This window comes from Mandrillus leucophaeus, unplaced genomic scaffold (assembly GCF_000951045.1).
Source record: "Mandrillus leucophaeus isolate KB7577 unplaced genomic scaffold, Mleu.le_1.0 Scaffold38, whole genome shotgun sequence".
Classification (NCBI taxonomy): Eukaryota; Metazoa; Chordata; class Mammalia; order Primates; family Cercopithecidae; genus Mandrillus; species Mandrillus leucophaeus.
In genome coordinates this window covers 4,220,332-4,244,170 of record NW_012104031.1, presented here as the reverse complement: position 1 = coordinate 4,244,170, position 23,839 = coordinate 4,220,332, and the positions used below count along the sequence as shown (strand labels likewise).

The window sequence follows — 23,839 nt, the reverse complement described above, 5'->3', positions numbered from 1 at the left end:
AGGCCATAGAGGAGTGATTGGGAGTTAGCATCTCTGGGACCCATCCTGGAGGAAATCTCCCTGAACCAACCTCTAGTGTAGCCCTTTTCACCCTGTATGGAGCTGTCTTCAGTTGACAATAACTGTGTTTACTCTCCACCTGGCTAGGCAGTGACCATGCCTGGCTGAGTCTGGGCTCCATTAGTGTTGATGAACTGAATTGAGCTGACCCATGAAGGGACATGCTGGTCATTTGGGAGTGCTGGGCTCTGTCCGAGCCTCACTAACCTGGCTCAGGGGAGAAGGCTGCCCCCTCTGAGTCACCCCTGTACATGAGGCAGTCTTTCAAGGGACTGGATGACAGGAAGTAGATCTCATGTGTAGTCAGAAGCCTTGAGGTCAGACTCAGAGCCTCACCAGACCCCAGAACAGGTGTTAAGAAGGATTTCAGATTTCCTCTCTCTGAGCCTCCATTTCCTCACCTTTTAAAGTGGAGGAGTCAGAATAAAATTTCCAACATTTTTAGCTGTGGAAACTTAAAACAGATTCTTTGTATTTCATACACGTGATGATCAGTGTTCACCCTCATGAGTGAGATGTGCCACCCTTGGACCTTGTTACAACATCAACACATTACCCCTTTACATGATTTTTTTTTTTAAAGGAAACAAAATCAAAAGCATTTTGTGGGCTGGGCGCGGTGGCTCATGCCTGTAATCCCAGCACTTTGGGAGGCCAAGGCAGGTGGATGACCTGAGGTCAGAAGTTCAAGACCAGTCTGACCAACATGGTGAACCCACATCTCTACCAGAAATACAAAATTAGCAGGGCGTGGTGGCACACACCTGTAATCCCAGCTACTTAGGAGGCTGAGGCAGGAGAATCACTTGAGCCTGGGAGGTGGAGTACAGTGAGCCACCTCTTGAGAGTTGCGCCATTGCACTCCAACCTGGGCAACAAGAGCAAAACTCCGTCTCAAAAAAAAAAAAGGCATTTTGTGTCGACGTCTCAATACATAAAACAGATGAAGGAGGTCTCTGGTTAAAGCGAGTAAAGAGGGTGGTACACTCCAGGCTGTGTCTTACCTACCCGTCCCATAACCCCCAAGCACTTCTACAGAACTAAAGGAGCCTTTGGAAACCACTGGTAGATCACCTCTTTTACACCTTTTGGACATGACACTCATGGTTCCTGCCCCTAAATGCCTCTCTGGTCAGAGAGACACTTCACATGTGTGAGCAGGGGAGGAGTGCTGAGGACTAGACTTCTACTGGACCAATGTCTGCATGTTAGAGTCAGCTGGGAGCTTGCAAAACTAGTGATGCCTCATATTCCTTCCCCAGAGACTTTGCCCCGGAGATTTAACTGGGCTTCAGTGTGACCTGGGCATTGGGATTTTAAAAATCATCCCAGAGGTCAGGTGCAGTGGCTCATGCCTGTAATCTCAGTGCTTTGGAGGGCTGAGGCAGGAGGATCGCTTGAACCCAGGAGTTTGAGACCAGCCTCAGCAACAAATCAAGACCCCATCTCTACAAAAAAAAAAAATGTTAAAACCTTGTCTGTTGATTCTGATGTACAACCAGGACTAAGAACCGCTGGATTAGATAGACTGCCTCTCCATATAGAACCAGGGCTAGAAAGAGAAGTAGAAAAATGTCGTCATAAAAGCACTGGCCTGAGAGACAGGACTTGAATCCTAGTCTTGATTCTGCCATTAATTTGCTTTGTAACTTAGGGCAAGTTACTTTCCCTCTCTGAGCCTTCGCCTCCTCATCTTGGAAAACAAAGGGCTGTTTTCTTCCAAGCTTTATAACCCAGTTGTAGTTCAATAAAAGAATGATGGCTGGCAAGTGAGACCAGGAACATCAAGAGAAATGGGTCAGGGCCAAAGCTGACTGCCATGCTGACCTCCAGCTTGATGGGTGTTGATTTCATGAATAAAAGGACTTTCTGATGATCAGACTGTCTGGCATGGGATGAGTTGTCTGGGGGAGACAATGAGTTCCCTGGCACTAGAAGGAAAATTAAGTGCCCTGAGAAGATGTTGCAGTGTCTGCATTGGTAGGAGGTACAATTCAGAAACCTTAAAGCTCTTTCTAGATCTCTCTCTGGGATTTGACAAAGGAAAGGATGGAGGAATCTTAGGAGGTGATGTAGGTAGAGATGCATTGAGGGGCCTCTTGGAGCTCAGGCTCACCTGTGCAGTGACCAGATGTAGCCTCCTGGGCCCCTGGAGGAGTGGGGCCTGTGAAGAAGCATGAGCAGCCTATGACCCCCTGCTTTCTCAGCCATCATTTCTCTTGTATTCTTGCTCCAAGCACCCTCAGGCTTCTGCATGAGAATCAAGGTAGGCCCCTGAGATGGGAAGTGAAGGCCCATCCTTTAGATGAAAGAAGTCAGGATGGCTGGGAGGGTAGAAACACTAAGCAGGGCAGAGGGCAGGAGATGTCCTGGATGGGATGTCACCACTGAGTGAGGCTTTATGCACCTTCTGGCAGCCTATTCCTTTGAAAGATGAAGGAATCAAGGTCCAGAGAGTGGAGAGGAAGTGACTTACTCAAGTCATGCAGTAAGTGGTAACACTGAGACCAGATACTAATCATGATAATTGATAGTATCAGTGAATGTGCTATTGAACTTGTCCTCTGTGTGAGACACTGCCATTGAGTGCTTTACAGGGGTGATTTTATTTGATCCACACAATCAGTGCATGAGGTCAGTATCATCCCCAACTTATAGATGAGAAAACTAAGGCCCATTGTGCTTAAGTAGCTTGCACACTATCACACAGCTGATAGTTAGGATGTGGATCAGGGCTGTCTGACTTCAGAGTCTTCACCTGTGACAACTATACTTTAAGGAAGCCCAAGAGACACAGGTTTGAATTCCAACCCTGAAGCAACACTCTGTAACTGGAAAGGCCCCTCTGGCACTTGGTGGAGGCTGGATTGAAGGGGCCACTGGAGGCCAGCAGACCTTCAGGAACACAGAGTTTGCATGGAAAGGGGCTGATCCCTCCAGCTGCTCACAGCCCTGGGCTCTGCCTCTTCCTGCAGCCAGGCCCTTCCCCTGTGTGGCCCTTGCCCCTTCCCCACCCTTTGGGGTGGCAAGGAGGAACCCAATCTCAGGGGTCCCCAAAGTCTGTCTTTGTTCTTTGTTGTCCCTTCTGTAACCTTGCCTCTATGAAGGGCTCCTCCTATCCCCACCCATTCCCACAGTGAGCTCAGCATTCTTTTGTTCTTGTGATGCTGAGATTGGGTTCATATTTGAGATTTTCACATACCCGTAAGAGGAGTTTAAGAGAGATGACATGTGACTCTAACCAGGACATCACATAGGAGGCGTGGATAACGACTCAGGCTCATCATCTTACTGTTCAGCATTTTCTAGCTGTTGCTGTATATCACCACTATGATAGATGCTGTGGTGTAACGGTTAAGTGTCTAGACTCTGGACCCAAACCCTCTGGGTTCAAAGCCCAGCTCTGTCACTTATCAGTTGTATGCACCCTCAGCATGAGGATGATAATAATTCCTATCTGTTGGAGTTATAACAAGGGTAATTTTGAATTAATACAAGTCCTAAGACCAGGACCTGGCACATTAGCCATTGCTATTATTAAACTGAAGGACCAGAAAATGGGCTACTCTTCCTGAAGTGTGGAATTACCTGAACAATTGTGGACCAAGGTTCCCCCTCTGAAAGATGGATGGATACACCATAAAGGGGTGGCTGAGTCTCCTAGGGTAGGGCTTACTCACTGTGCCCAGGGCAGTCAGCAGCTTTCTCCTTTCCTGCTTCCCCAGCTCTTCCATGAACTCGCTGTGTGCTCTCCTTCTCATTTCTGGATATAAAGGCCTGGAGGGTCATTGTGGGGTTTTGGGGCTTGGGTCCTGGTTCCCACAGGGCAGCTAGTGAGCAGATCATTTTCACTGGCTGGCACAGCACTTCTTTGAGGGATTAGGTGAGACTGGGCCATGAGAATAGTGCAGATACACTCATCTGGGGTACTTTGAATTGTTCCTATAGACAAAGGCTCAAAAAACTATATCTGCCCGGGGCCCTGACACCCTAAGGGCAGCCTTACCCTCATCCACATCCTCCCCTTCCACAAAGAAACCTTTAGCCTTTCAGATGAATAGACAGGGAAACTGACAACCTACATTTTCCCACATCCTTACTGACCAAACTTTAACAGAATCCCAAGTACTCTGACTTCAGAACGCCTTCTCTCCTTCCTCTCCATGGTCTTCTTCACCCCTGCCTCATCCTAGGGTCCCTTCTGAGATGCTCTCCCTGGACACTGGGCCTCTCTGCCCCATGTACAACCCCCCAGGGGACCTCAGCAGCCTCTGAATCTGCACTAACAAGTCTGCTGGAGCAGACTCTCTCTGGGGCTCTGAGGCTGGAGTGGGAAGGAGAGGTCTGGCTTGGGGCTGGGGGTTCAAGGGAGGAGTCAGCACCCCCAACCCAGTTCTGCATGCCATGTGGGTCCTTAAAGCCCTTTCTCTTTCCCCGTAGGATGCTTCAGAACAACCAGCTGGGAGGAATCCCCGCAGAGGCACTGTGGGAGCTGCCGAGCCTGCAGTCGCTGTGAGTCATTAGAGGGCCGGTCTGGGAGTCACCAGCTTCCTGGGGCCTGAGTCACAGCCCAGGGCCCCCTGCCTCAGCTTTCCCTTTCCTCTGCAGGCCCCCCTCTTCCAGACCACGTTCCAGACAGCACGCCACTCCTGGCTTTGGTTTCTCCAGGGTTTTCTGTTGCCATCAGTGTGTGGATGTGTACACTCCTATGCGTATTTCAGGAAAGGAGGGCTCCCAGGCCCCACTGGGGGACTGTGGGAATGGGACCTCCCTAGGTGAGGCCACCAGGGCAGCGGTCCTGGGGCGACTGGCGTTCTGCCATTGGAGCCTGGGGTTAGGGGTGGAGACTGTTGCCCAAAATAAGCATCAGGAAAGGGCTGTCTCCTCTACCTAGCCTGCTCTTGCCCCGGGCTCTGTTGTGGGTGGGAAGGAAGCTAGGCTCAGATACTCATTTTCTCTACTTGGGGGTGGGACTGCCCTCAGGGACTCACAGGCCACCCATAATAGATCCCTCTCGCCAAGGAGCCCTGTAGTTCCCTTCTTGTCCAGCAGGGGCATCGTGGAAGCCAGACCCAGCCTGAGGGTGGAAGCCAGACCCAGCCTGAGGGTGGAAGCGGGAGCAGGTGCTCCAGGGTGATGTAACCCAGCCCAGTGGGAGCCGCTGGGCTTCATCCACATAGTGCACAGCCCAAGGCCTGGAACACAGTAGGTGCCTCATACATGCTTGATGAACCTAACTTAATTATCAGGTACAACTTCATCCGATGGGAAAGTGAACAGATATTTTGGGAGAAGTCAAAGTTGGGGGGCAGGATTGGGGCACAGCAGTTAGCTAGTGGGGGAAACTGAGTTATAGTGGGCATGCAGTGTGTCCGGACAAAGGCCTCTCATATTCTCAGCCTTTGACGCTGTTCAGTCTGTGGATGTGGAAGTCAGACAACTTCTGACTTCTCCTTGGGTGAAAGGAGAAATGAGGTGGGAAAAGATGACTTTCCTTCCCATGTCTGATATTTAGGCCTCATTCCACCTTATGCAGAGGGCCAGCTGTGGGGGTCCTGGCTAGCAGCTGTGCCACACCCACCTGTGGTGAGGGCTTTCCTCTCCTACTCCTTCCCTGGGTTCCCTCTACCTTTCTGCCTCTGTGTATGGTCTCTGGCAATCCTCAGCTGCTCAATCAATCAGCCCAGTGGCAGAACCTGCCTCCTCGCACTCTCTCAGCTTCCACCCCCACTTCCCAATGAGTGCTGGGCGTCTGGCCCCAGCCCTCTCCTCTCCCATCCAGCCTCACCCCTGGACAGGGCCAGGCAAACCAGTGTGCCCCTAGAAGCCAATGTCGGAAGACCAGAGGCCAGGCAAGCCTGTGCTTGCTCCCCACCCGCAGGGCAGACTAAACATTTGCCTAGGGCACCGGCACAGCAGGGACATCCAAAAATAAGGGAGGAGGAGTGAGAAGAATTTGACATTTCATCCACAGTCTCAAGAGGATTTCATAGGGAAAAAAATTAGACTTTCATTGGACTTCTTCACACTTTTAAGGTTGTTAATTAAGTTTACTTTTTTTTTTTTTTTTTTTAAATCGTGAATCACATATTCTGAGTTCTTGGGGCTTCTAAAGGTCTTGCTTTCAGACTAGACATGGAGCTTTTGGGCAATGCAGACAATTTTCCCTACACTTTCTGAGAAGTGGGCAGCCCTTGTGGCTGGGAGAACCAGACCATTAGCTTCCACTTTCAGCCCCATTATTCTCCTTTGCCTGGGCATAACAGGGCAGGGGATAGAGGTCAAGTCCCCCACTCCCCCAGTTATAAGGCAGATGAGTAGATTTTGCTTTTGGCAATCCTGCAAGAAGAGCACTGGCCTGTGTGACAAAAAATGTGGCTTCAAGTCCTGGCTCTGATCTTGACTACTGTTTCATTTGCCTCTCTGCACCTCAGTTTCTCCATCTTCAAGTGGGGGATAATTATCTTCCCTGCCTCATAGGGTGTTGGGAAGATCAAATGTAAAGTCAATGTGAGGGGGATTTGCAAAAAAAAAAAAAGACTTCATACAGCTATAACGTATGATGATGTTATTGTGAGATTGTTCACCTAACCAGTCATTGATCCTCCGTTTGTTTGTTTGTTTGTTTGTTTTGAGAAAGGGTCTGGCTCTGTCACCCAGGCTGGAGTGCAGTGGCCTGATCTCAACTCACTGCAATCTCCACCTCCTAGGCTCAAGCCACCCTCCCACCTTAGCCTCCGGAGTAGCTGGGACTACAGGCGTGCACTACCACACCCAACTAATTTTTGTATTTTTTTGTAGAGACAGGGTTTTGGTTTTGCCATATTGTCCAGGATGGTCTCGAATTCCTTAGCCCAAGCAATCCACCTATCTTGGTCTCCCCACCCACAGTTCTGGGATTACAGGAGTAAGCCACTGTGCCCAGCCTGATCCTTTTTTTCTTTTTTTCCTTCAAGACGGAGTTTTCGCTCTTGTCGCCCAGACTCACTGCAATCTCAGCTCACTGCAACCTCCACCTCCTGGGTTCAAGCGATTCTTCTGCCTCAGCCTCCCAAGTAGCTGGGACTACAGGCGCGCACCACCATGCCTGGCTAATTTTTGTATTTTTAGTAGAGATGGGGTTTCACCATATTGGCCAGGCTGGTCTCAAACTCCTGACCTCGTGATTCGCCTGCCTCGGCCTCCCAAAGTGCTGCGATTACGGCGCCCAGCTCCATTTCTTTTAACAAAATTTTTTGAGGTGCCAGAACCAGAGTTGAGCATTGAAAGATTAGTATGAATCAGGTGAAGAGGCGGGGAATGCCGTTACAGACAGAGGGAACAGCACACGCTGCAAAGGCACAAAGTTAAGAAAGATCCTGAAAGGTTCTTGTATCGGTTGGAATACCGAGAGCTTGCCAACAGATAACACGAGGTGGTGTGGAGCAACATACTGTTTTAACCAGGCCTGAGGGCAGATGGGCTGAGGCCTAAAATGGCGTCAGCCTCAAGTGAGGATGGGGCAGGGAGTTTATAGTCTCCTGTAAACAGGAGGTGTCTCAGTCTGACGTAACTGCGACATGGTACCTGGATGGCCTCTTTCTCGATCTTCGGGGTAAGTGTCATCCGGCCGCCTCTTTTCCTGCTTCTGCTATATTGCTGGTGCACGCTGCTGGCGCAAGTAGCCGTGCGCCTTGCGACTGGGCCTGAGAAGGGAGGAGTTACTCATCCCTTCAAGCTTTCAGGCCCCGGGGAGAATCTTTCAGAAACAAGTAAATTCTAGAGAATTTGGAAGGAAGTGAGTCTGGCTGGCTGAACTCTGTGTGTGTGTGTGTGTGTGTGTGTGTGTGTGTGTGTTGGGCGACTGGTGGGAAGGGCAGTAGTGGGGAAAGATCTGGAGTTAGAAGTGGTCTTACCTGAAAAGTAGGCAGGACCTTGCTAAGGATTTGGACTTCTATTCTATTCTATTCTATTCTATTCTATTCTATTCTATTCTATTCTATTCTATTCTATTCTATTCTATTCTATTTAGAGACGCAGGCTCGCTCTGTTGCCCAGACTGGAGTGCAGTGGCTTGATCTCGGCTCACTGCAAGCTCCGCCTCCCGGGTTCACGCCATTCCCCTGCCTCAGCCTCCGGAGTAGCTGAGACTACAGGCGCCCGCCACCATGCCTGGCTAATTTGATTGTATTTTTAGTAGAGACGGGGTTTCACCATGTTAGCCAGGATGGTCTCGATCTCCTGACCTCGTGATCCACCTGCCTCAGCTTCCCAAAGTGCTGGGATTACAGGCATGAGCCACCGTGCCCAGCCTGGACTTTATTCTTAAGACAGCGGGGAGCCATGGGAGGACTTTTAGCAGGAAAGCAAGGTGGTGATAGGGTTTGTGTCTTTGAAAAGTTACCTTGGCAGCAGTTATAGGGGGCAGTCTGAAGGTGGGGAAGTCAGTGAAGAGGCTCCTAAACCAAGGCAGCATGTAGTGGCCAAGGGAAAGACAGACAGGGGCAGTGGTGAAAGGAGAAGTGGACAAACTAGAAATATCTAGAAGTCATTCCAGTGAGACTCTGGAGTCGGATTGTTTGGGTTCACTTCTCAGCTCCTTCACTTACTCACTTACTGCCTATAACACCCTGGGCAGACTACTTACCCTCTGCGTTTCCATTTCTTCATCGGTAAAATGGAAGCGATAATAGTATCTATGTATCTCAACAGGATAGAACGAAATCATTTAATATACATAAAAGAATTAGAACAGCACCTTTTGTTGCTACTTCTACAATGATCATTAGTAGTAATAATGCTGACTGGATGTGGGAGCTGAGGGAGAGGAGAAGTTCAACTGACACCCAGTTCTTGGGCTTTGACATCAGGGTGTACCATCAGCAAGAGTCTGGCACGTGGTAAGAGCTTATTAAGAACGTGTAGGCTGGGCGCAGTGGCTCACGCCTGTGAGAGGCGTGCTCTTTGAGAGACTGAGGCAGGTGGATCAGTCTCTGGCGAGATTGTGCCACTGCATTCCAGCCTGGGCAACAGAGCAAGACTCTGTCTCAGGAAAAAAAAAAAAAAAAGATGTGAAAGAATGAATGAACCGCAGAAGGTGAGTGCTCTGGGGAGGGTGCAGGGAAACGGGATGTGCTGAGGCCCCTCCGGGACATGTTGAGTTTGTGGTGCTTGCAGGCAGGATGACCAAGTATCCTAGAGAACCTGGAAAGTTGGTCAGTTGACCTGCAGGACATCAGTGTGTGTGTTGGTGGGAAGAGGGGAGGTCCGTAATCTAGCTCAAAGATTCTTTATGTAGATGTTATGTTCTAAGTGTTTGGAAATTGGGAGATTCAGGAGAGACCGCCTCAGGCCCCACAGTAAGGTGCTCCTCTACCTTATTCAGGTCCTTCCGTCTTAGTGACAGTAAAAGCAGGCCCAGGTGGCTAGGCTGAAAGGAGACAGTGGAAAAAAATGACAGTTTTTTGGACTTCCCTGTGTGCCAGCAGGGATCCATCATTCCATACCTCTGACCTTCCTCCAAGGGACTGTTGTGCCCCCAGACTAATGTCCAAGGCCGGACTAAAGCTCCCCTAAAACTATATGAGAAGTTCTACATATATTATCTGATTTATTCCTCACAGAAACCCCTCTGTAATAATTGTCATCTCTGTTATCAGATGAAGAAATAGAGGCAGACAAGTTCAGGGCCTCTTCCAAAGTCAGAGCTGGTGAGTGGGCATGGCAGGCCTATACCCAGTTGTTGAACTCCAAAGGCTACAAGAGAAGCTACCTTTTGATGGCTCTCATTAGGTGAACCTCCCTGCTTCCCAAGGAGTACCAGCAAATGGAAATGTCTTTCCTGTTGGAAGTCAACGGATCAGGGGCACCCCCTGACCGTGCCCCTTCTAGGGTGATGTGTTCCCAGATCAGACCAAGCCCACTTAGGGACCTAAGCAAACTCTTTTGGACATTCCTGGAGCCTCAGGGAAGGTTCAGTCCTGTGGTCCCCTTTCTACCAGCTAGAACCAGATGGGGGCACAGTAAGAGGTAGGTTTGTGTGAGTGAGGAGTGGGGCTAGGGCTAGGGAACAGGGGCCAGTCAGGCATTCTAGGCCCAGGGACCCAGCTGTATGTGGTGCACAAACTGTTTGGCTTGGCACCTGAGCAGGCAGCACCCAGCTCCACAATACCTTCCTCCTTGGATACACTTGCTTCCTCCCTGACCAGTGTGGGAGGGGGGAGAATGGCCATGCCAGACATGTCATGCCAGGCTTGAGCCAAGGCCAAGAGAAACCGCGGGAAGCCAGCAGAGCCTGGGGGAAAATAGAAACTGGGTGGGGGTGAGGCAGGGCAAGGGGGAGACAACATGGCAAAGCAGAAGAAGTGGGGGCTGCGCTGGTCTGGGTCCTGGGGAACTCCAGCGGGCTGGTCCCAGGAGAAGAGTTGGAAAAGCACAGTGGCAAGAATAAATGGGAGAAAACAGCCAAACAGCCCAAGCCTGGATACTCTAGGGGGGAAATGCATAATTGCGAAGGACAGCCCCATGAAACTAGCAAACATTGTCTAGAGCCGGGGAAATGCATCAAGAGCAGTATCAGACTCCAAACTGAAACCCAAGGCAGAACTATCCCAACCCTCTCAGCCCAGGCCAGCCAATCCAAAACAAATTGGTTGCCTGCTGACAGGAAACAGGTGGAGAAGCCAGGGTGGATAAATGATGTGCTGGTGTGCTTGTGGGCCAAGGAAGGCAGCTGGGCTCAGGTGACATGGGAAGGAGGAGTGGCTCCCTCTTCGCACATTTCAATATGCTAAGCACATTCATATATCTCATTTAATCCCCAAAGCCCTGTAAATAGTGTCTGTTATTCCCATTTTATAGAAGAGGCAACAAAAACCCAGAGAAGTTAAGCAACTTGCCTGAGGTCACACAGCTAGGATGTAACAGAGCTGGAACTTAGTTTAGCTCCACCTCCAAAGTACCAGGTTCTTAACCCCTATCCTTTAATGCATCTCCTAAAGCTATAATCTTTAGGATCCAGAGACTTGGGTTCAAGTCCTAGCTCTATCACTAACTAGCTACGAGGCCATGGCAAGTCACTTCCTCTCTCTGAGCCCAAGGTTCTCTATCTCTAAAAGGAGAGCGTCCAGTGGGATAATTGGCAGACAGGTGTCCCAAGTGAATGTCACGCATAGAGGTACAGGAACTTCCTAATGGGGTTACTGGCTCTGCTCTTGAATTGTTTATGCTTACTGGGCGCTTGCTCTCTCTGGGTCTCAGTTTCCCTTACTGTGCAATGGAAAGTATCTTTTTTGAACCCTTCCAGTCTCCTGGGAATGCTGTGAGTTGAGATGAGGAGGAAAGACCTGAGCTGCTTCAGGAGAAAATGGCTGAACCATTTTGTCCAGTGCTGGAGTTCTTAGGAGGGATTGGCAGTGTTCCCAGAGAGAACCAAAAGCAAGGGACCTCTGAGCAGGCCTCCCTCATCTCTTGCCTCTGATCGCCCTCCAAAGGGCTATGGTACCCCCAGACTAAAGCCCAAGGGCAGGCGAACAACAATCACCAACACTTACATGGCACTTTCCATGTGCAAGCCATTGCATTTATTTTCTCACTTAATCCTCACAGTACTTCTCTGGGATGGCTACTGCTGGATATCTTATCATCCCCATTTTATAGAGGAGTAAACTGAGGCACAGAGCCATAAAGTGACTTAGAGCAGAGCCAGGGTCAAAAGTCAGGCAGCCTGGCCCAGAGTCCATGCATTTGACTGTGGTGCTGGGCTGCCTCTCAAGCAATTCTGAGGCGGGCTGAATGAGATGACAAGCCTTGGGAAGTTGCCCATCAGTGGGGCTCGGGAAGCATGGTATTTCCAGGGCACCTGCTCTCAGAGCTGACCTTGGGTTGTGAGCTCTGCTGGGGCATGCCTGGGGCTCCTGGATTGCCCTATTTCTGTCATTACCCTAGGTATTCTAGAGTTAAGGGGAGCCTGGGTTGAGGGAATGGTTCTGGCTGCCTGGGGAGGTAGGGGATGTGAACACTGTAGTATCAGCATTGAGCCCTGAGACCCTTGGCCTTGATCAGCACCCCCAAAGAGTCCACAAGAGAGCGCCTGAGGCTGGTCATGCCTAATAACCATCTTCTTATGAACAGCATTAAGACATTTCTAGGAGCTTTTCACCAGAAATGGCTCTTCTGTCTTCCCTTGTGAGGAGTGGCAATGCAGTTATCGCCCCATTTTACAGACAGACCTGCAGGGGAGGTGTAGAGCAGGAGGTGACTTTCCTGAGATTCCCCAGTGGGTTAGAGATAAAGCTGGGATGGAGCTAAGGAGGCTTTTGTGGTGTCGGGAGAAGAGCCCAACCATGACTGACCTTACCACTCACGGCCTCCTGGAAGCAAATCTCCAAGAGGGCCCAAGTGGGAGGCCTGGGTGATTCCAAGAGAAGGAGCCTGTTGTGCATGAAATTGGGGATTTTTCTCAAGGAGTCATTTTTTTTGGATCTCTTGAGCACCAAGGAAAGGAGGAAGACATCATGGGGTTGGTGGTGGGGGCGGGCAGTGACAAGGAAATTGTCCTTGGATAAAGGACTAATGATGAGAATAAAAAAAAAGTCTTTTTTTTTTTTTTTGAGACAAGACTCTTGCTTTGTCGCCCAGGCTGGAGTGCAGTGGTACGATCTCGGCTCACTGCAACCTCTACCTGCCGGGTTCAAGCAATTATCCTGCCTCAGCCTCCCAAGTAGCTGGGACTACAGGCGCGTGCCACCATGCCCAGCTAATTTTTTTGTATTTTTAATAGAGATGGGGTTTCACCATGCTGGCCAGGCTGGTCTCAAACTCCTGACCTCGTGATCTGCCTGCCTTGGCCTCCCAAAGTGCTGGGATTACAGGCTTGAACCACCATGCCTGACCTAGCCACCTGTATCTTAACAAGCTCTCCAGGTGATTCTGACACACACTGAAAATTAAGGACCATTGTTATAGAAGAAAAGAATGTGGTATTGGTATGCCAGGGCTGCCTTAACAAAACATCAAAAACTGGGTGGCTTAAAACAATTGAAATGCATTCATTCATTGTTCTGAGGCCAGAAGTTCTAAATCAAGGTGTCAGCAGGGCTGCGGTACCTCTGAGGGCACTAGGGGTGCGTCCTTCTTTGCCTTTTCCAGCTTCCAGCGGCTGCTGGTGTTCTTGTGGCTGCATCACTCCAGTCTCTGCCATCTGCCTTCATGTGGCCTTCTCCTCTTTCTCTTTGTGTCTCTCTGTGGTCTCTGATAAGGATACTTATCATTGGATTTAGGGTCTACCTGGATCATCCTGACCATCTCACCCCAAGATCCTTAATACATTTGCAAGGGCCCCTTTTCTAAATAAGGTCCCATTTACAGATTCTGGGAGTTGTATATCTTCTGGGTCCTCCATTTCACCCACTACAAGGGGAGGAGGGAAAGTGGGCCTGGACCCTGTGAGAGAGCACTTGGGGGTGAGAAGCTGAGGCTAGAGTCAGGAAAAAGAAAACAGGAGGATTAGAGTGGGCAGTAGCCCTGAGCCGGCTGTGCCCACCATGGGGGCATCTGGCCAAGTGAGGCCCAGAGCTGGATGGAGAAGGGAGCAACAAGGGCAACAAGGCCGAGGTCTGGGGTGCTCTGATCTAAGGCCTCATCTTAAAGATGCCCAGTCTGCTGTGGAAAAGCCCCCTCCAAAATCTGCCTGCAAGCTGTGCAGGTGATCTTGTGAACCCTGTTGGCACCACCCATCCTGCCTGCCAGCCAGAGGGCCCTAAGGCCCAGCTGTGCTGTAGGGCCCAGCCAAGGGGTCCCCAGGGATGCACGAGGTGGCAGATGGCCTCCCTGGCATGGCTATTTTGGGCTCCGTGATTATATGCTACTGTATTTGGATCTTCCCAAGGTTCCGGGAGTTGATTACCACATGTGTTTGGGGCAGAGGCTGCTCTGAGGTGGGTGGGTGGGCAGGCGGGCAGCCCCCTGCAGCCCACAAGCGTCTGAACATGGGTAATTTGGCTCCTGAGAGATGCTAGGAGAGTGTTCGTGGTGGGCTGGGCCAGGGGATCAGGGGTGATTCTTTCAGCCGTAAATGCCGGTCTGGGACAGAGTTGGCCCAAGTTGGGCCACCCAGGAGCAGTGCGGGGCCTCGGCCCCACCGGGGGCACCTCAGCTCAGACTTGTGGGGCTCCTCAGCCTTCCTACTGGCCCTCTCTGGCTATGGTGCTGGGGCCTTCTTGGGCCAGAATGTTCTCCTCTGACTGGACCGTTCCTGCCTTCTGCGCCCCACAGAGCTCAAGCAGGCCAAGGCCTGAAAGGCCTGAGGCAAGAGCACCCCGGGTGTTGCAAACTGAAAGCTCAGATTTGGTGTAGGTGCAATTAAGCCCCCAGGCGGGGCCAGGAGGTGGGTGATCCCTCCCCCATGGGGAGAGGACAGAGGCATGGTTTCTCCTCACCTCTCCTTCCTCTTGTATTATTGCCCCTTCCTGAGCAGCTGATGCCAGTGTAGAGCCCTGGCCTGAGTTCTGGGTCTGTCAGGAGGGAAGAGGAGACCAAACTATTGGTGTGTCTCTGTCCATCCATCCATTCATCCATGCATCCATCCATCCATCCCTCCCTCCCTCCCTTCATCTATCCATTAATCCACCCCATCCCTCCCTGCCTCTGTCTCTCCCTCCCTCCATCCATCCATTCATCCATCCCTCCCTCCCTTCATCTATCCATTCATCCATCCCCCATCCCTCCCTCCCCAATCCCTCCATCCCTCCCTCCATCCATCCATCCCCCTTTCCTCCATCCCTATCCCTCCTCCCTCCATCCCTCTCTCCCTTCATCTATCCATCATCCATTCCCCATCCCTCCATCCATCCATCTATCCATCCCCCATCCCTCTGTCCATCTGTTTGTTTTTGTAAACTTTGACGAGTGCTTGAAATGCCTAACACAAGAGATACTCAGATAAATAATAAAACAAGGGCCCTGCCTTTTCAGCAGCTCTTAGTCTGATGTAGGAATATTATTAGATACACCAAGACCCCATCTTCATCCCTTCCTTCCCATACATTCTCCCATTCTGTGCACTTAAATTACTGTGATAGAAAAGTCAGTGCAAGCGAACATGATGTAAAATGTGTATATAAAAGCTAAAAGAGAGTTGACTAAAATGATGAAAACCAGGTGAAGCCCAGTGTGTGTAATAAAAATCATATTGGTAGTTAATATTTGGTGAGTGCTTACAATGTTACCAGGCTCTAGGCTAATCCTTGGCAGACTACCTCATTCCTTGCAACAAGCCTCTAAAGGAGGTCCTGTGATCCCTTTTTATAGATGGGGAAGTGAAGATATAGGGAACTGATCACTTGGTAAAATGGTTCATCTGAATACCAAGCTCATGCATGCTCTTAGCCATGACTTTATGCAGAAGGGCAGCTGTGAGGGACCCTTGAGGTCTAGTTCCCAAAGCTGTCTACCTCACAGCACTAGGGAAGCTATAAAGTGTAGATCCCCAGGCCCCTTCTCAGACTTCCTGAACTGGAATCTTTAGGGCTGGGGCCCAAGAATCTGCATTAAAAAAAAAATCTTTCCAGGTGATTCTGATGCAGAGCTAGGTTTGGGAGCCACTGCTCCGATCCTTGCCCCTCAAAGTGAGCTTCATGGGCCAGCAGCATCGGCATCACTTGGGAGTATGTTGTAAGTGCAGAACCTCAGACCTGCTGATGCAGACTCTGCATTTTAACAGGACCCATCCTTCCACCCCCCAGGGGATTAGTATGCAATTCAAAATTGGGAATCACTGTTCTTTTGTTCAGGAGCTTCTGGGACATTCTGCACCCTCTCCCAACCTCAGCTGAGATGGACAGCAATCATTATCAGCTGTCCGTAGGTCTGTCCCCTAGGCCCTAAGGACTTTCTGCAGAAAGTCTTCAACCCTTAGAACCCCTTTTTTGTACCCCTGCAGTCACTTGTACACGTGGGATGGAAATGTAAGGTTTAGACTCATTTGGTTGTGGACCCACTTGGAGGCAGTGAAAGGTACTGGATGACCTCTTGGGCGATGCAGTTGGACAGATAAAGGTTAGACTTTGGGAAGAACTTCCTAGCTGTCTATACCACACAAAGGGGAAAAGGCTAGAGTACCTTCTTGGGAAGGTATGTTAGAGTCACACTCTCCTCACCTGGCCTGGGGGCAAGAGAAAGTATATGACCATCTCACTCTGATCCCTTCATGATGTTTCCTGGGAGTATCCTTAGAGAATCCCAGAGAGGTGAGAGAAAGCTCAGGCTGCAGCCAGGAAGAGTGGAGCCAGCACCTGTGGCCTGCAGCAGCCTTCCACTTGCCACACCCCTGGAGCCATTGCCTGCCCCCTCCTCCTCCCCGGTGCCTCAGCCATCCTGATGAGAGAAGAAGGGTCGGGGGCTGGGAAAGTGTGATCTTTTTCGAGAGTGTATGAGTAATTTTCCATCTGTTTATGAGCTGTTGGAGCCCAGGTGGCTGCCAGCCACTTGCTGGAGGGTGGAAATCCACACAGCAACCGGAAAAGGCGGCAAGCACACCGGGCTCCTGCCCTGGCCACCGGCTGAGGCTGCGTGGGTGGAGGTTGCCCTCCTGAGACCACAGGACCTTAGAATACTGGGGCTGGAAGGCGTCATGGAGGTCACTCAGTCCAACAGACTCTTTTGCAGGTGAGGAAACCAAGCAGTTGAGAAAGGAAGTGACTTCCCAGTGTCGCCCAGTGAATCAGTGGTGACGCTGCAGCTAGCTGGAACCCAGACCAGGCCTGCAGATGCTTTGGCTCTGGAAGGGGATGATCTATTTATGAGCCTCTGTGACCACTGCAACCAGATGGCTCTAAGATCAGTTGTTCTGGAATGTGACCCCATCCGGGGGACTCTTGCCAAAGTTGCGTCCCTCCCTCACCACCCTAACACCTGTTTTGGGACTTGGAGCCAGCTCCTTCCTCTGCTCTCCCTTAAATGACTCCAGCAAGGCCTGGTCTGGAGGGCTCTGAGGGTCCTGGGAGGGGTCTGGACTATGGAGAGGGAGAAGCAAGGCCCATGGTGTTTGGTGGGATGTGCTGCTGTGGGGTGGCAGTCACTGAAAGGATGCAGTGCCTTCAGGGCCCTGGCAGCCCACGGAGAGGACATCGTTGCTGTCCCCTTGCAAAGCAATCTCGTCTCCAAGGAAATAGGGCAAGTCCGGCTCTCTCTACCCTCCCCATGTTTCCTAGAAGAATTCCACTTTTTCTCTGGAAGGTGTCCTGCCTTTATTGCATGGTGAATAGGGAGTGCGCACCTTTCTGGGGCTGGAGGCCACAGAGGACCATCAGCAGAGGTGACCCTGGCTCCATCCCTCTCCTGGGAGCCAAGGCACCACAGTTGGGAAAAGGAGAGAAGGCAGGAGTTGGAATGGAGGGAAAGAGGAAAGAAACTTTCTTTGAGCATCTCCTGCACGACAGATACCAGGCACCTTCCTCAGGCTGATCTCCATTCAGCAGCAGGGCCACCAGTACCACTCACTGAGGCTCCACTGCAGCCGACTCCTGACTTCGCTCTCTCCTCCCCTTCACAGTCCACGCCAGTGGTGTCCATCAGTTCTTCATCAACAGGTGAAGCATTCTTACCCTTCTGATAAGGTGCTTTCCGGCCCTTATTTGATTGCATAGCAGCATGTGATAATGTTGCCCGCTCTCTCCTTAAAGTCCTTTCTTCCTGTGCCTTCTGTAAGGAGAACCCCTTCTCCTAGATCTCTCCTCTCTAGTCACTCCTCGATTCTCTTTGCAAGCTCCTCTTCCCCTGGCCATCCTATAAATGGCACAATTCTTTGGGGGCTCTGCCCTATCTGTGCCTCAGTTTCTCCCTGGGAGTTTCTCATCTGCCTGTGGACTCAGTAACTACCTGTGAACTGATGGTTCTCAAGCCTTAGCTTTAGCTTAGATTGGTACAATGAACGACCTATTGGAGTCTCCACTTGCATGACTCACGGGGCTTCAAACTTTCAAACTGAACATTTCTCAAAGTAAGCCCATCATCTCCCATGCATATTCCTTCTCCACATGCTCTGTTTCAAGAAATAACGTCATTTAGTTCCCTAATTCGGAGACTTGGGTGTCATCCTTAACTCTTTTACCACTGCATCCAATCAGTCAAGTCCCAGTGACTGTACATCCTGTTCGCTCTGGAGTAGGTCCTCTTCTCCTTACTTCCTGGTGGCCACCATTGTCTGCCTGCCATCATCCCTTGCCTGGGCTGCTGTAACAGCCTCCTTACAGGCCCCCCAGCTTCTACTCTGAACTTACTCCAGTCTTTTCCCCACATTGCAACCAGATGGATCTTAAGACACAAATGTGATCATGTCACTCCCCTGCTTAAAATTCTCAATTGGCTCCCAATTGTCCTGAAGACAAAGCCCAAACTCCTTGGCTAACGTACAATGCACCCACGACCTGGCTCCCGCCCATGTCTCACCACTTCCCCTCCCACTCTATGCTGTAGTCAGATTGAGTAACTTGCAGTTCCCTTGGGCCTGCAGCCTGTGCTCCTCTGCCTGGAATGCTTGCTTCTAATTCTCCTTCTTCTCACCAGCCTAATTCATCCTTCTCACCTCCTACTCATCCTTTAGGTCTTAGCTTGAATGTCTCCTCCTGAAGGAGGCCTTTTCTGATTCATTCAGCTGCCTCTGTGCTGCACTCCCAGAACAGCCTGCAATCCTGCTGTTACTCTCTTATCTCATCCTGTTTCCCTCTGTACCCTGAGTTCCACGGGGGTGGAGTCTGATTGTCCTTTTTTATTTTTTAATTTATTTTTTATTTTTATTATTTATTTATTATTTTGAGACAGAGTCTCGCTCTGTCACCCAGGCTGGAGTGCAGTGGTACAATCTTGGCTCACTGCAACCTCCACTTTCAAGGTTCGAGCGTTTCTCCTGCCTCAGCCTCCTGAGTAGCTGAGATTACAGGCGCCCGCCACCACACCCAGCTAATTTTTGTATTTTCAGTAGAGATGGGGTTTCACCATGTTGGCCAGGCTGGTCTCAAACTCTTGACCTCAGGTGATCTGCCAGCCTTGGCCTCCCACAGTGCTGGGATTACAGAAGTGAACCACCACGCCCAGACTGGATGTCCTTTTTTAAAATTCAGGATTCCCCATTGCCAGTACAATATGTGGCACGTAGTAGGCACTGAGTGGTCTTTGCTTATAATTGTACATTTTAATGAATGGGAAAACAGGACCAGAGAGGTTACGTAATTTGCTCGGTAACCCACAGTCTGTAAGATCTGGAGCTTGAATTTAAACTCAGGTACGTCTTGATTCCTGAGTCCATGCTTTTTCTGCCATAACTCCCTGGTTCCCCCTTCCTCTACGTTCTTCCTCAGAACACCCAAGAAGTTCTGAGGAAGAACAGACCTGGGGGAGAAGGGCCCTGCCTGCCCTCTGCTGTCATGTTTCGGGGAGGTGGCATAACAGACAGAGCTGAGAGGGGAGTAAAAGCAGGAAAGCTACCCAAGGGGTTTAAAAAGAGATGATCATGGATGACGGCCTGATATAGGCAATGCTGTTGGCTTGCCGTTGCAAGCACTGGCTTTCTGTGCTGTGAATTCACAGAGAGAAGGTATATAAGGAGGCTGCAGGCCTCCACTGTCTGATAGTGTGTTGTCAGAGCCTGCACACTCGTATATGGATCACCCTAAATAAAACAGGAATGGGAAAAGAAACTTGTTATTTAAAAAAAGCTGTCCAGTGTCTTCTGCAGCCAACAATCACATTATTTAGAATTACCTGCTATGTGAGGATGATCTGTGTCCCTGCAGCCCCTGAGCCTTCGTGGGGAAAGGAGAGGCAGGGGCTACAGGTGCAGCATTGGAGACTACATAGGGGCACTCACCATTTCCAGAGCTCCAGGTTGGGGTGTGGGGAGCAGGAGAGGGAAGAAGAGGAAGCCTCAGATCCCTCCCAGCTGGGAAGCCAGGAGGCTCTATTCTCCAGGCAGGACTCCCCCAGCCATTTCCCCTTTCCTGCCTGCTGACAGCTGCAGCTGACGGGAATGAGGCTGCTGGGCTCCTCGGGGAGCCACCAGGCCTTTGGGGCCAATGCAGCTGTCTCTGCTCCCAGCCCCAGCCCGGCATCCTCCCCTGGTCCCCATTAGCTGCCTCTCAGCTGCACATCTGCTAACTGGGGGCCTGAAGGGCCTTAGAGTAACCCCCGCCTCAGAACATCTAGAGTGTGGGAGGCTGGAGGGGAGCCCACCTGGAAGGGAGAGGAGATGGGAAAGTGGAGAGGGAAAGGGGAAAGAGAGAGAAGAGGAGGGAGAAGGAGGACTGACGAAGGAGGGGCCAGACTGGTGTGTGTCAGACTGAGGGGATGAGGGGGAGACTGGAGGCAAACGAATAGTCCCCGGATTCTTAGTTCTGCCTTTTGTTGAGGTGAAATAGGTTGGAGAGGGTGTGGTGAAGGGGGTGCCCAGGGCTCCTCCAAGTCATCACATGGCACCACTTACGTCATCTCACTCCTCTGATCAGAAACCACCCACAGACTGCTGACCAGCTGGGGCAAATCTTCCTTTAAATTATACCTGTTTTCACCTATACCCTGCTCTCTACTTCAGCGAAGCCACTTCCCTTTCTTCCCCCTACCTCCCCAAGCCTGTCCTTCTACCTCCGTGCCTTGGCTTAAGCTGTTTCTCAGACTAGGAAGTCTTTCCTTTTCCTTTCTGCGAAGCCTTGACTACACTGCTTGCACCAATACAGCCCTCACCTCCTCCAGGAAGCCCCCCTAGAATAATTCCATCTGACTCTGGGCCTGCTGGGGAACACATGGGGAACACTAAATACCAGAACCAGGCATCCTCACTCTTTATAACTATTTCTTGTCTCTTCGCCTTGGCTTTCCCGTCTGTAAAGTGAGTGCAGGCCCTGGGCTCCCGTAGATGAAAGGTACCATGGGTGGTTAGCAGCAGGATTGCTCTGTAATTCAGCCAGCACCAGCTGAGCCAAATGCCCTGCTGGACCAGAGTCTGCCAGCAACTACCTGCTGCCAGAGGCATGGAGAAGAACCTGACAAGAATTCAGGTTGTGGAAAGGAACAGGGCACTGACAATACATAGCCTTTAGGTACTGCCTAGAGATCTGGTTTCGGACTTGTGGGATTGGGACACTAAATGGTAGCCTTTTGGCAAGTCTGAAAAGTTTGAGAAAGGGCTCCATGCCCAGCCCAAGCCAGATGGGTATGCTTCCTGTCTCCTCTCTCTCCCTGACAAGCGTCCTGAATCTGACTGTGTCTAGACTGCTCTGAGACTTTAAAGTCAGAGGGAAGAAGGAAAGTAAGCCGTAGGGAGCATTTGCTGGGTGCCAAGCATTGTGTCAGGCACATGCATGGGCACTCTCACCATGCCCCTTAATTGAGGGCTTCAACACACCCAGCAGGAAGACATCCTGACATAGGGGCCAGCACACTCGAGTCGCAGCTCAGTCTGGGGAGCCGCGATATTATGTGGCAGCCCAAATAATCTGTCTCCTTTTAGCTGAAAGGGTGGTGTGTGATTTTAGGGTCTCTGAAAATAGTACTGCTTTTCTGTGAAAACCAGCTCTGCCATTTTCTAGATAAAGGATCATTACCAAATTGTCCAAACATTCTGAGCCTCATTTTTGTAATCTATAAACTGGGAATAATAAAGTGGTTGTTTCGAAGACTCATGAGATGACGTATAGAAAGACTTAGCACAATGCCAGGTACATCCTGAGTGCGTGATAACTGATGGTCCTAATATTCTTTTTTTTTTTTTTTTTGAGATGGAGTCTTGCTCTATTGCCCAGGCTGGAGTGCAGTGGTGCAATCTCGGCTCACTGCAATCTCCGCCTCCTGGGTTCAAGCGACTCTCCTCTCCTGCCTCAGCCTCCCGAGTAGCTGGGATTACAGGTGCCCACCACCACTCCCGGCTAATTTTTTGTATTTCAGTAGAAGTGAGGTTTCACCATGTTGGCCAGGCTGGTCTCGAACTCCTGACCTCGTGATCCACCCACCTCGGCCTCCCAAAGTGCTGGGACTACAGGCGTGAGCCACTGCGCCTGGCCAAGATGGTCCTACTATTCATTTTTTTTTTTTTTTTGAGATGGAGTCTCGCTCTGTTGCCCAGGCTGTAGTGCAGTGGCCCAATCTCGGCTCACTGCAATCTCCGCCTCCTGGGTTCAAGCAATTCTCCTGCCTCAGCCTCCCGAGTAGCTGGGACTACAGGCACATGCCACCACGCCTGGCTAATTTTTTGTATTTTTAGTAGAAACGGGGTTTCACCGTGTTAGCCAGGACTGTCTCGGTCTCCTGGCCTAGTGATCTGCCCGCCTTGGCCTCCCAAAGTGCTGGGATTACAGGCATGAGCCACTGCACCCAGCCTACTATTCTTGTTAGACTAATCTCCAGAACTGGCTCCTACCACATCATTTTCCACCAGGGAGGGAGCCTGAGGCAGGACGCTTTGTGCAGCTCAGAGAAACTCTGACTGCGAGGAGCTGGAGTGGGATAGACTTAAGGGGTTCCTCACCTCTGGTCAGGCTTTGCTGCAAAACTAGATTATCCAGGAAGGAAAAGATACTTCCTCCACCCCTGACCTCAGGAATGGTCCCTCTGGTGGTGAGTTGCCCCTGCCGTGAGTGAATGTAGGTCATTCCTTCCATTATGTTTGCATTCTGCGGATCCGTGTTGTACACTTTCCCATGCCAGGCGCTGATGTGCCTGCCTTCAGTGAGTTCGTTACCAAATAAGGACTGTGAGACATGTTCACAAATAGTACATGCTAGAATAAATACAGCAGGTACATATGCAAAGTCCAGAGTGCTGTGGGAAGGGGAGGAGCAAGTATTTGCTGGGTGAATGTGCCAGCACTGTGCCAGTTTTGAAGGTAGAATAGGAGTTGAACTGGTAGACGCTGAATGAGGTGACTCATACCTGTAATAGTACTTTGGGAGGCTGAGGCGGAAGGATCTCTTGAACTCAGGAGTTGAAGAACAACCTGGACTGTAACATAGTGAGACTCTGTCTGTATGTCTCACACACACACACACACACACACACAAAGAGAAACAGAAAGAGAAAAGAGTTGAAAAGACATCTTTTGCTAGGAGGGAAAGCCTGAGTGAAGTGTGAAGGCAGTGAATTGGGGGCACGGGGATGGGGTGTGACATTGATTTAGAGAATGGCAGCTTGGTTTGGTGCAGGCACAGCTTCCTGTGCTTGTAGCACTGCCTGCCCGCTTGAAGGAAGACCTGTGTGTAGCAGATAAGTCTGCAGAGAGGACCATGGCTTTTAGTGACCAGCTAAGGACTACCTCACAGGTGAGGGAGGTTCACCACAGGGTTTTCATGGAAATAGATAGATGTGTGTCCCAGAGAAGCACGTGGACCTAGCTGTCCATAGTGGACACCAGAGCTTCTGCCATGGGCCATGAGTGAGGCCAGTTAGGAGATCACTTCAGGAGGGGGCCTGGACCACAGCAGTGGCTTTGGGGTCAGGAGGAGGGGGTGTGGCCTTGAGATTCCATTCCCAGGACCTGGTGACTGATTGGATAGGAAATCCAGGCAAAGGTGGGACACAGAGCAGGTGAAATTAAGCAAATCCCTTTCCACTGCCTGCTCCTCATCTCCCTCCCCAGCACCCTTCCCCGCTCAGGCTGCAGAGTCCGTGGAGCACTCCCTTGGCCGGCCCCCCTCAGCTCAGCTCTCCAACAGCCCAGGACTTAATTATACACTGACGCACTTTGTTTTTAAAAACATGTTTATTTTTGCTCTGACTCATTGTAGAAAATTTAGAAAATACAAAAAATAAAAAGAAG

The 23,839-nt window shown here is 50.6% G+C and overlaps 1 protein-coding gene across 2 annotated transcripts in view; it reads left to right on the top strand.

The window, feature by feature from the left end:
- The window catches only part of LGR6 (leucine-rich repeat containing G protein-coupled receptor 6), a 122,559-nt gene that overhangs the window by 35,959 nt on the left and 62,761 nt on the right, over window positions 1–23,839 (top strand). For both annotated transcript variants that reach the window (XM_011990526.1, XM_011990527.1), the window contains exon 4: window positions 4,501–4,572. In XM_011990526.1, the coding sequence (XP_011845916.1) occupies window positions 4,501–4,572 (72 nt within the window). The remainder of the gene's footprint in view (window positions 1–4,500; window positions 4,573–23,839) is intronic.